We start from the raw sequence: 12,963 nt of genomic DNA, 5'->3' as shown, positions 1-12,963 counted from the left end.
ACAGATGTATTTCACTGGATTTTGAGTCAATGACATTACGTTGATTAATCTTGCTCCTTATTCCATACTAGTTAAAATAGATTTACTAGTGCGATTTGTTTTTCTAATAGAAAATAGAACTATTCAAAGTGCCTTTAAAAAGAAAATACAGATTTGAATGGTTTACTATGAGGAAGAAAATTAAGCCCATGTGCTCAAAGGCATCCACTGGAATATGGCCAAGCTCAGCTGCCTCATTGAGAAGTCTCATGGCACTGCTAAAACAGCATTGGGGAAAAAATGAATGTAGTGCTGATAGCTCAGTTGCCTGCAGGCTTTTTACAGACTGAAGGGAATTCAGCGGTCAGGAACCAAAACAGGTTTAGGGATAAATTGGGAAGAAATACAGAAGTCTGTGCACAGAAGGGCAAATGCAATTACAATTTCTAAACAAACTTTGAATATGAAATTGCTCAATCTGTGTATACAGTCACAGATCTATGACTGCTACTATATTTCTTTCTCAGGGTAACATCAGAGGAATTACTCCAACTGCCTGAGAGGCTCTAAAAGAGCCAGGACGAAAGTGAAAATGGAAAAAATATAGTTTTAAGAGCAAAGAAAACTTCCCTAATGATGATGAATATTAAATTTTGTTTTAATATTCCTGGGATGGTGCTGAAAATTTGGTTGCCTGTGTAATATAAAGGTAAACATAGAAAAATATAAAGGTCAAAGAGAAGGAAAGGTTTGCAGAAATAAGACTGGTTAGACAGAACTACTGACAGATTCAGCTAGGCTAATGGGGAAGAAGGACACTAGTTGTGACCCCTTTGGGAATACTGGGGCTACAGGCTGTTCGGCCACGTAGAGAAGTGAGCTGGAACACCACCTTTCACGACACAGCCATGTAGGAGTTATACAGATCTGAAGTCTTATGGTGGGAGAACCTGGGTCAAAAACGGAGGATGGGGCAGACTGCCTAATGCCAGTCCTGAAGGAAAAACCAGGCTAGTAGTAGAAGCTGGCAGGTCCAGAGTTTCACCACTGTCCTGTGCTTGCCAGAGACGGGACAACATGCAGGCAGGAGTGGGCTGTCACTGAGGCTTTCTCCCTCCCTCCCTTCATGCACTGCAAATGGGTGCATGGAAGACTATAAATACATCCCCAATAGACAGGAACCTCAATTTCTCTCTGAGAAGAATGTGGTTAAAATTCAGTGGTGAAGGAGAAGTTATAGAGTATTAGCCAATATTAGTGACAAAAGCATATTTTTGGTCAGAAAAAAAATTGGTGATTTTGAGCCAGGGGAATTTTCCCTTTATCTAAAATTTCAAATGCTGTTAGGAATAGGTTTGTTTACCCGATAGCCATTTTTCCATAGTTGGCTTTGTAAAGTAAAAACACATTGTAAATTTATTACAGGAGAAATAATTAATAGGCCTTTTGGGAAAAGGAAGAATTAGAATAATTAAAAATGTTATGATGCTGAAAAGTATGGCACAGTTACCTTAAATGAACAATGCTTCAATATACAGATGCTTCTATTTTTATAGCTTGCTAAATTACTTGCTCATGACACAGTTGAAGCTATCAGGAAGAACCATCCTAATGTTTTGAGCCCCAAAGGCCATGGCTGGTTTTTCAGACTGCAGTTTCTCCTTGCTCACATAAATCCAGAGTGACACAAGCTTTGTGGAGGGAGCTCATAAGAAGCGAGTTCCCAAATGCTGAGCAAGCTGAGCCATTCAGCATCCGAATCCTCTTCGAGGTCTGCAGGTTTGGGTGCTGGCAGCCTGGTGCCCAGCAGACCTGGACCCCCAGCCTCACCCTATCAGCCACACACCAGCAAAGGAGGTGAACACGCTTTTCTCTCCACTTCTCCTGGGCTTTAAATAATGTGGGATCCCTGGATGTGTAGGCTGGGCTACTTCTCTCTTAATCATCTAAATATGTGTGGCTGGTCCAGGCTTGCTGTTTGGGCTCCCTCAATAGTGGGGAAGAAAAGGTACCTCCAGAAGGCACCTCATCCCTGAGGCTTTGGCACCCATTTTAGACGAGGATGAGCTGTCCACTGCAGATCTTGCTCTCTTTTTATTGGCTATAAGAAGTGTATAGACTAACTCAGATTACACTACCTACAAATCTCCTACACTTTAGGAGATTAGAGTGACATGAATCCTATCTTTAACACCTAATTGTATGCTATAGCTTTTCCTTCAGTTATCTACAAAAGGAGTATACTGTGTCCCATCACATTTTTAAATACACTGTAATGACATATATGTTTGCTATTGTTTCCTTTAGCTACTGCTATTCAGTTTTTAAAGTTATTTGTTAATGTCAGGAGAGTGTTTCGGCACAAGATACTAATATGTCCACCTTTTGCATTTTTGAAATATGTAACTTCATACTGCTTTTCTAACCCAGCAAGACTCACTTGTTTTTTTCCAGTGCGGATAGTTTCACAGTATTATCTGTGGATAAGAAATGTTGCACTGAGTTCAGGAGGATCCCGTGGCAGTGTAAAAGTCATGAGATATCAACCAGATGAAGGACCCAAATGACGAATATCTCCTATGGGATAGTCTTCCCTCAAGCACTATTTTTTCTGGAAAATGGTTTTACTTTGATTTGAATGGTGTTACTTGAATTAAGTTGCTCCTCAAATAAGACCAAATTTTCACTGTTTCCCCCTGGCTTCAAATACCACCAAAAATACTTTTCTAGTTATTATGCATTAGGTAGTGCAAAGAAAGAATGTGTGAATCCATAAGTTTGATTTTTAGTTTCCTTACGTGGAAACAAAACTACTCCCTACTTACTCTGTATGCTCAGCAGTATAACATACGGCTTCATAACTTATGCTACCAAACAGAAAACATGACTTTCAGGCTCCTCAAATCTTTCCCTGGAAGCCCCACCACAGAGGCCACCCCCTGGACTGCTTCTTGCAGGAAGCTGTCCTGCAAACTGCCTCCTAAGTCGCCTGGCCAGAGGGCAACGCTACGTGCTATGGAAGTGGTGGGACTAAGAGATCAGCTTTTCATTCTACACAGAAACCAAACCAAAATCTTCCGTAGGCTGTGTCAAATGGAGGTCTATGGAGCTGCCTACTTTGAGACAGAAGTCCCTTTTTAATTTCCTTCTGCCTCAGTGCCAAAAACCTCCATATTAGGTTTCAGAAACTGTTCCAACAAAAACTTTGCCAAAGCCACTCTTCTCCCACAGCTATCGGTGTAGTTTGCTGTATTCCCTGCAAGTAATGGGGCTTGTCCACAAGGGGAAATCAGCATGCAAGAAGCTGAAGAGGTGAGTTATTGCTAACTGCCTCCTCCGATCTAGTTGCTGTGAGGATGCTGCGTGCGCTATTGCTGAGGGTGCTCCCCTACCACCACAGACAAGCCACATCTCACAGGCACTCCCAGTGCTCCCCCAGAGGATGAGGCCCCTCCGAGTATGTCTGGCTCTCTGCAATGCTGGCACCTTATACCTGAGCAGCCAACAGACCCTCCCTTCACAGTCAGTGGATGCCGGAGCTGCACTCCCAGTGAAGCCCCAGGCAGGAGCTAGTCCACCCCAAGAGCGGTGCAGATGGGGGGATGCCAGAGGCAGAAAGAACCTCTCTGTGTCCCCTTGGGTCTCTAACTGGGTGAAGAGGTCCCTTATTATCAGATCAGACTCAATCACCTGCCAGTTCTTACTCTTCATTTTCTTTTCCAAAACTACGACAGGAGTTGTATTGCTATTTCCTTGGTGAGCACCTGACAAGGTGTTCCTCCTTAGGGTCTGCTAGAGGGGTAGGAAACGAGGAAAGCTGATGTGGACTACATGAGCACAGTCTTGCTGGGTTGGAGAACAGAGGAGATGAGGAAATTTCTGTCTTTCCAATTATGCCCAGCATTTTTTTCATTCTCTGAACTGTGGATTGAGTTCGTACGGCCCCTAATTAAACACCAAGTCCACAGAAAAGCTGTAAGTCTCTTAAGCTATTTTTATACTATCAATAAAGAGGCCAAAGGCTGTTTTGTAACCTGAACCCAACTAGTTCTCTACAGCTAAACTTTCCCCCTCTGCACCCCTTTCCTCCTCAGGGTAAGATGACTTTGTCATTTTTGCCTGCTAGTGGTGATCCCTGCTCCATACTATTCCCAGCTACTACTGGATGCTGTTCAAGAGAGTGCTAGTTGGCCAGGTCAAAATCACAAGAGGGAATGGGTTAAAATTCAACACGACTTGCCTTATAGACAAATGGATCAGCTAAAATATTCTGAGAAGGCAGCTCTCCCTTTCAGCTGCTTTTTCCACACTGAAAAAGAGATGTGCTCAGCTGAACACTCACAACAGCCTTAAGCTGATGCACTGGAACACAAGAGCAGGCCTTCATCTTAGATTTTTCATTGTGTTTGAAACAATAGACTAAAATAGGTTTTTACAACTGGCATCCATCACTTTTACCCCTGAGTCAAGGTCTCTTGCGTCATGTACAGTCCAGAACAGCTGCCCTGAAGGACACCACTTTGCTCCTGCACCAGTGCAGATGAAAGAACCACTGATGATGCACTGGTGAATACAGAGGATTGAATTAAGTCCTGCATCTCAGCGAAATTATACCTGGGCCAGGACCGACCCAAGCAGTTATAGTGTACTTCACCATCACCGGTGAAACAGAAATAAACAGAAGCAGAGTGAGAGATAAGTCACGGTCCTACTGAACAGCTCGGGGAAGATCTGCTTACTGGGAACATGCATGGTGAATAGTCACATAACCTATTTTAGGCACCTAATGTAGGTTACGTATGTCCGGAGGCTGATCTCTCTTACGGTCAATGCACAGAAGTAGGTGAACCCCTCCCAGAGGTGATTTAGAACATCTAAATTAAGGAATATTTAGGTTCCTAATTTGGATGCTCCGAGTGCCTCTCCAGAGGTGCCTTTATTCACTGGTTGTGCAGAGTGAGGCTCCTAATTTAGGAACACGATGCACTCCTAAATTAGGAAGGGAATTACTTAGGAGCTGTGAATTACTCCTCCCTTCCCTTCTCCCCCACTGGCAGCTGAACCTATCAGGGCATCAGACTGAGGCCAGATTCTGATTACAGTAATATTGGCAGCAATTGTGGTGTAACTTCATTCATTTATAGTAATGGAAGCTCTAGACTGGTAGAAATGGAAATAAGAGTCTGGTCTGTGATGCTGAAATTCTTGTCTGAGAATTGCTGATATTGCAATCTTTGCTTCTGACTGAAAATTTTGAGACAAAAATCTCCAAGTTTCTAAACACATACAATAACTTTAAGCTTTGTTTACTATCATGCCACATGTGCAGAACATGGGGAAATGATAGTGTCCTGCTTATAGTCTGCTTGTTCCACAGCCATCATCTTACAAGAGCATCCAACTGTGGCAGAGAGAAACCAGATTCAGGCTGGGGAGTCTAAAAGTAAGTAGAAGATCAGCATGATGTTGTAAATCAGACAAACGACATTCTCATATCTTGGTGTCTATTCAGGTTCTGCATGACATTTCCTATCTCAAAAGGGATTGTACTTCTAGGCCTTTGTAATTCCTGTAACAGCCTCTGCTGTTTTGAAGGTTAAACCCTGATCCCATATCCTTTGGGCAACTAAGGGTTAAAGGGTGCTGTCTTCATGTAGCATGGTTTCTTAACTTCCCTAGAAGACGTGCCATTACATACTTTATAAAAAAAATTGACTGAAGAACGAACAAAACTGCAATTTCAAGATATCTTTAGAATGTAATGGATTTCAGATGCTGTTCTATGGATTCTCTAGTATATTTGATTTTGGAATGTTTAATTTGCTATGGGGACTGCTTCTTCCCTGGCATGAAAACACAATTATTAAAGCTCATTTCATTATTTTGAGACTGATAGCACAATTTGGTTCATTGTTTAACATTCCATAGCTATGAATACAATGAAATTCTCTAATGATTAATAGGATTTGTTATTTTAAATAATCATGCTGAACCTTATTTGCAAGACTTATTAGGTCTGTAACTTCTATATGAATAAGGCATCTCTAGCTGTACAGCCAACTTTGGAGAGTTGCCACTCATTTGTAGAATATCATTCTCTTTGACTGCTTTGGGGACAATTATTCTGCAACACGGAGCCTGCAGTTGTGTATTGCATCTCACCCTACTGCCATGAAAGGCATCCTCAGAGGGACTTCCTCCTAGGCATTTCTGATCAGTTTTCAAGACACTTTGCTCTTCACACTTGCACAGAATGGAAACACATTCTCTGGCAAGTCAAAAAATGCACACAGCAGGGTGTTGCTACTTAACATGGACAGTATCCTGCTGGGCATCAGCCATGACAGAGTCCTTTCTGGCTGGGCCCACACAGCTGGAGAGAAATTTAGAAGGGGACCATGAAGCCTGAAGAGAGATCACAGCCCCTCCTGGGTACAACCCTTCCTCTTCCCCTTCCTCCTGCACACGCATTCTCCACTATAAGCTGCAAGGAATTTTAAATGGCCATAAAGCTGAAATAACCTCCCCCAATTCAGACAGAAATATGACTTCTGTATGGTTGTTCAAAGAGCAAAAAAGTCTGCATTTCTCCCATGCAGACCACTCTGATTTCTCCTGTGCCCACCTCCCCTCCCCTCTTGCACTGTCAGATCCCATGGGTGCCTGTGACAAACCCCAGTGTGCTGAAGCTTTTGCTTACAGACAGAAACCCAGAGCAAAGCCCAGTTGCCCACCGTATACCGCAGCTGCTCTGCTGTACACACACACAGCATTTCTCTACTGCTGTCTTCATGCATGTTATCACCCTCTCATTAAATAACAGCAGGAGTGGCTTCAGCTAGAAACATTTTGACTCGACATTATTTTCTGTTCCCCCAGAGTGACCTGAACAAAAGACGTTCCTGGCAGAAAGTCCTGAAGCCCGATGATGAGCTCTCATCGTTTGATGTAATCCTTACCATTCACATCGACATTTATACAGGCACAAGTGAGAGCAAAAAAATGGCAGTGGTTTGTAGAGCCTGGTCTCCCTGGGTTTCAGCCACAGATAACTGCTCAGCTCATCCCTCTATATATCAAAAAGCCAGCACCTTCCATTTTTTTATTCCCAGTGAAGGAATAACAGAAATGAAGACAGTTGACTACAAATTCCCATTTAGCTATTTTCTTCATCATAAATTCATACAAGCAGATGTAACAGATAGGAAAAAACAGAAACACATACATGTTCTGATGTGAAGGCAACCAGTCTGGGAATAGCTGCCATTCCTTTTTCTTTAACTTCTGGGAACATCTTGAAACGTGCAATCAACATAGCATACATGTTAGATATGGCACCACCTGGAGTCCACAGTAATATACTGTTACTTTTTCTATGCATTGTAATATCATTGCAGAACAAATGACAAGTCTTGCTACAGTTTTTCTAACTCTAATGTTAAGGTTTCTGCCTCATGGCAGAAAACATGGATTCTTCTTCCTGATGCTCCTCACAGCTGGATTGTGTAATAACAGGATCTACTACACCGAAATAACAATTTATGCAAAAAGTACTACTGAAAAAAATGATTTGGGCTTCCTTTCAACCTCATTTTTGCTACCATTTCTCCTTTAGTCCCCAATCTTATCTTTCCATATGCCATCAACACGTAACACCCACTCTGCTCCACCTCCCAAGTAGATGCCACCACAAGGCAACTTCCCAAGGGGCTTCCAAGTGCAACCTAATGTGTGCTCTCCCCTCCCAAATCAGGGTGGTGTTTCATGCCCTGGGTCTGAGGAAACCCATAGTGAGTCCCAACAGACACTATCTGCTGGATAACTGGAGGGGGGGGGTGGAGAAGAGAAGGGAAAAAAAGGTCATTCTAACAAATATTTTTCTTTTTATTTGTCCTCTGACTGGAGCAAGGGAAAAAGGTTAGATGTCCCTAATACTAGCCTTAAAATCACTGGCATACATTGACTTAAAACACCCATTTCAAGATGGATATTTTAGCCCACCAAGATGGGTATCAGATGACAGCTCTGCAGTATTCTGTTCCCATATTTCAATTGTCAATGCATGAATTAAAACCAAGCACTTCATTTTTCCTTTTTGAGATTTTTACGAACTGAGACTCTGTGTCTACAGTGGAACAAGGTTTGGTTATACCTTAATGCTGCATGAGCACTATGGGAATATAATGCAGAACCTGAGGCAGAGTCTGAGTACTTTTACATATGTATGCACACAAACACACACACACACAGACATGTATACAGAAAATCCAGCAGTTTTACCCTGTATATATATGATATATATATATACAGATTGATTATATATTGATGTTTATGCACATATATTTATATAAAGCAAAGGTGTATATTGATCATGGGTTTAGGCTTTTAAATGAACAGGTCAGAGTGCAGCTGAGGTAGAGTTCAACTAACCCAATTTTCATCCATCTAAAAATGGAGTGAAGAGCACAAGACATGCACTTCCAGAAGATGGTTCAGCTCATCCTAAGGTAGCTGTTTGCGGTAGGTTGGACGACTTGCCCTGTGGACGCATCCATCCCTCTCCCTTGAATATATGGGAGCTGCTGTAACCAGCCCAGGGTAGACACCCAACGCTTGGACAGCCAAAGTGAGATAAGACAGAATCCACCCTTTAAGCAGATCAAGGTAGCTCTGCTGAAAGCATCTATGTTACACCATGTTACACCAGCAGGGTATATGTGCTGGCAAATTTAACATCGTTTTGACTTTTGTAAGGTTTGTGTTTATCCCACTGGCGATATATATACTGTTCCAGAGCCCACAGAAACTGTGACCCCTCCTGTGAATCCAAGGGAAAATGCCACAGAGGGATGGCATCGCTGGCATCGGGGTCAGAACAGATCAGGCTTTTTCTTCCCCTTTCAACTATATTGAGAGGTATGAACATATTTCTACACCTCTTTTCAGAAATGACAAAATTGAGAGATTAAGAGGAAATGCTTGGGTACCTGTCCCTAAAAAATGCAGATGTCATGTAACGGCTGCTGTTGATGATTTAGGTGACTGAACTAAGGTGTCCAAGTTGAAAAAATTTGGCCTATCTTGTCCAAAGTCATTGGCTCAGTGTCAAAAGAATCAAGACTGTTAAGTGTCTTCAATACCAAGATTTCCTATTAGTATTTATTACCTAGCCATTTAACCTTAAGCTTATTAATAAGCCCACATTCTGCCTTTAATTTTGCAGCTGTGTTTACACCCACTGTTAATTGCAGGTGACGAAACACACCTACAGAATTTGGAGAACATAATCAGGCCTTTACGCTTTGCATGTATTGATACCGTATATTTCATTCCAGAGAATGCAGAGAGTGAGAACCTTTTCTTTGCAACAGTAACGTCTTCAGCTGAAGTCGTGACAGTTTGAAATGAGAAGACAGCATAGAGATGATTTTGATAATTGCCTAAAAAAGCAGAACCTGTGCACTGGGTATTGCTGCCTTAAGAGAGTGAATTAGAAAGATGCACTTTGCACAACAAACCAGAAATTGCACAAAGAGAAAGGATGAGAGGGGACAGCACTGCAAATGGCCAGCACAGGTACACACCTGCCTGAGAGCCTGTTCCCACCTGGGTTTCAGCTAGATGAAGTGAGCTCCAGCGTCTGATCCACTAGCAACACCCTGGCCCCCCAGGTCAGGCAGGGACCTCTCGCGGACCTGGGAGGGGTGGCAGTTCCTCCTGAGGCATACATCTTTCCTGACACACTATCTCAAGCACAGTTTGCCAGACTTGGGCAGATCTGGTGCATGCACTGAGCCTTTCACCCCTGCCTGCTGCCCGTGCCCACCAGGTCTGGCTGAGCAGCATTGCTACTCCTCTTGTCTCCCCTCTTAGGTCCCTGCCCAGCCCGGCAGGGCTACTGTGGCTCAAGCCTGCAAGGTGAGGAACTGAAGACCAGCTGTACTGAGTCAGGCCAGGGACTGGACAGTAACCAACCCTGTCCAGTTTCCAAAAACTTTGGCTTAGGTCCTGGGCTCGTGATACACGTTTAGATGCTGCCCTGTGTGATGGAGGCCACGGTTTTGGTCAGGACCTGTAAGCACTACAGTAAAAGCTGTCAGAGCTTTCACTCTCAGTGCTTTTTAAATAAGGACTCAACAAGAAGTAATGCAAATTCTTATATTTTTCTCCACCTCTGTGGAAAGGCCCAGGACAAAACTCCTGCACTACTTCCCACATATGCATTCAGATGTCAGAAATTGAAGATGAGCCTTGCCTGATCTTCTGCACAGCATGAACTTTACCCTTCATGCCCTCGGACAACTGAATATCCTAGGCTGTTATCAGTGAGGCCTTTCCTTTGCTCAGTAGTCTAAACACTCTTTCCCTCTCCATTAGTCAATGAACTTTCTTTCCAGAAGGGCTCCTTCCCCACCAGCTACCAGCCTGTTATCTTTTGACAAGCCAAGATGCTATGCCTAATGTCAATTCTTTCAGTTTTTTGCAATTCGGTGAGATAGGCCAAAATTTTTAGCAATGAAATTCCAGAGTAAGATAGGAGGTGACAAAGAGCATAAATCAAAAGACTAAGTGGAATGATTAAAAAAAAAAAAGTCTTACCAATGTAGTGTTTGTCAGAGTCAATGATTTCTCTATATTTAATCACGCTCACTTTTTGCCTTATTGACTTGCCCTGAAGGAACCAGGTTTCTGAGCCTTTAAGCACTCAGATTAACTAGCCACCCAAGTACCCCCAACTGAGCTCAACATGCCAGCTCACAAATGGAAAGCTAACTGCATACTGCAATGTTGGCAAGATCCTACTGACTCCACCAAAATTACTTAAAGGGATGCTACGTGTTTCCCTCTTTGCTCCAATTTCCCCTGTGGTGATGGTGAGCATTGTTGTGTTTCTTCCCTCCATTATTAACACAATAGTCTTTATATTTCATGTAATCCATAAAAAGTGGGGGCAGAGAGAAACTGCTAGGCAAATGTCTCTTCTGATTATGTTTCCCATGTGCCATTACAGCTGCTTATAATGCAGTGCAATTTGCTCAAACAGACCCTCATAATCACATCCCTGAAATTCATAAACATGCAATACTTTATCTCAAAGAGGCCACTGGTAGTTATTAGCAAGTGTCCTCTCAAACATGCATAATTATGTTTACTCTTTAACTACAGGGGATGTCATATAGCATAGTCTGAAAAATAAAGAAAGCTTGAAATGTCATGTACCAGGTGAAAATATCCCATCGCCACTGCCCCCTGGCCAGCCAACCATCTCTCTCATTTTCCTTAGTGTGACATATTCCAAAAGTACAAACACTGGAGCAATTTCATAGGTGAACCTGAAATGTAGTAATGTCCATGTTTAATGCTTTAATCTGCAACACTAACACATCTTTTTCCAATATTACATTACATTACAGCCACAATATACTCTATCTTGCACTGGGTAGAGTTCTGTTTTACAATACTTTTGATAATCTTCCTTCTGATTTGACATCAAATGTCTAGAAAGAGAAATGCTGAGAGTGCTTAAGACTCCATTTCCACCCATTTCAGTGAAACAATTCTTGCCCATCTCTTCCAGGCTCAAGGCTTTGCCCTATATTCAAGAACTGCTGGGCAGAGCCAGACCTTCACCTTGCAAAAACCTATGTGCATGTCTAGAAGCATACACATCAGCAGTCCTATTCATGATAAGACAGTGCATGAAGCTAAGCAAGTGCACAAAAATGCTTCCTAGTCCCAAAGTGAAAAAAGACTCCACGCTTTAAATTCTGCACCTCTTTCTTACAGAAAGCAATGGCTCTAACTGCTCTGAGTATGGATTGTACATAACCCCTCTACATGAATGCAACTGTTCACTTAGCACACCTTTCGTTTTACATATTTATGCATGCAAAATGCTAAAATATTTTTTTCTGTATATTTTTGGGTGGGGTAGCAAAACCGACATCATGTTAGTATGATGAAATTTTATAGAAGACAGCCTACAGAACAAAGTTGAAAGTCTTCATGTAAATAGCAGTAGCAACCATTTAAAAAGCAGACAATTGTTTTTCCAGCAACCTTAACATAAAAGTATTATTTCTTTCTTTCAGCTACAGCAGCTTTTTAGAGTATAACTGTAAAATTGCATTAAATATTACTTTGGAAAAAAATCTGCTACTTACATATTAGTATTTGCTGCTGACGTCAGCCAGTCTGCTGCCAATCCAACCATGTCCAATCCAGTTGAAAGTTGATTAAAATATCTAGGGTGCCCTGCATAAGATGGAAAATGTTATCAAAAGGCTGATGACTCTGAATGAAACTATTCAGTGCTGAACGGTATATTTACCTCCAGATTTCTATAGAGAAGGAAGTGCTTTCAAGGTACAAAACAAAACAAACAGCAATAAATACATTTCTTGGAAAAGGCAGGATTTCTCTTCTTTCTCATTCCAAACTCAGTAAAATCAGAGTAATTACACTGAACGCAGAATAATGAATTCCAACATTCCCTATTATCTTCTCAATATGCCTTGAAAATTAGCACATCGCTGCCTCACAAAAATAGCTGTTCGCTCCGTTAGTGTGTCACATGTTGTCACTGGATGTGTTTTTGCCTGGCTAGGTTTGAAAGGCATGCACAAGACACCATCTGAAGAGCTTGCCATTACATATAACATCAGTGATGAATGGCTAATGATTATAATAGACAGGGCAAAATGAGAAAATGGAACATTTTGGTGACTGCTTTGCACATGACTCAATGGCTGATGATTGTATGAAGATGGCAGGGAAGGTGGCGGTCCTTGTCATTACTTCCCTGTCAGAGTGCAATTACAAATAGCCTGGCTGCTCGCAACTGTGATTTTAAACAAACGCCATGAAAACCAGCACTGCTGCCCCAGCAGAATGATGCATGAGAATATACTCAATGAGCTGATAGTCCATTTACCTGGATAGTCTAATTGGTTCCTAATTTTTTCTAAAATTCTGGTAGAGATT

At 42.1% G+C, this 12,963-nt stretch overlaps 1 protein-coding gene across 1 annotated transcript in view; it reads right to left on the bottom strand.

The window, feature by feature from the left end:
• GAD2 (glutamate decarboxylase 2) overlaps nt 1–12,963 on the bottom strand; it is a 41,762-nt gene that overhangs the window by 22,299 nt on the left and 6,500 nt on the right. The window contains exons 5-7 of the mRNA XM_030009704.2: nt 12,144–12,234; nt 11,200–11,312; nt 7,205–7,320 (exon numbers count right to left, since the gene is read on the bottom strand). Coding sequence (XP_029865564.1) covers nt 7,205–7,320; nt 11,200–11,312; nt 12,144–12,234 — 320 coding nt within the window. The remainder of the gene's footprint in view (nt 1–7,204; nt 7,321–11,199; nt 11,313–12,143; nt 12,235–12,963) is intronic.

Source organism: Aquila chrysaetos, chromosome 3 (genome assembly GCF_900496995.4).
Source record: "Aquila chrysaetos chrysaetos chromosome 3, bAquChr1.4, whole genome shotgun sequence".
NCBI classification, from domain to species: Eukaryota; Metazoa; Chordata; class Aves; order Accipitriformes; family Accipitridae; genus Aquila; species Aquila chrysaetos.
This window is presented reverse-complemented; position numbering and strand designations above follow the sequence as displayed.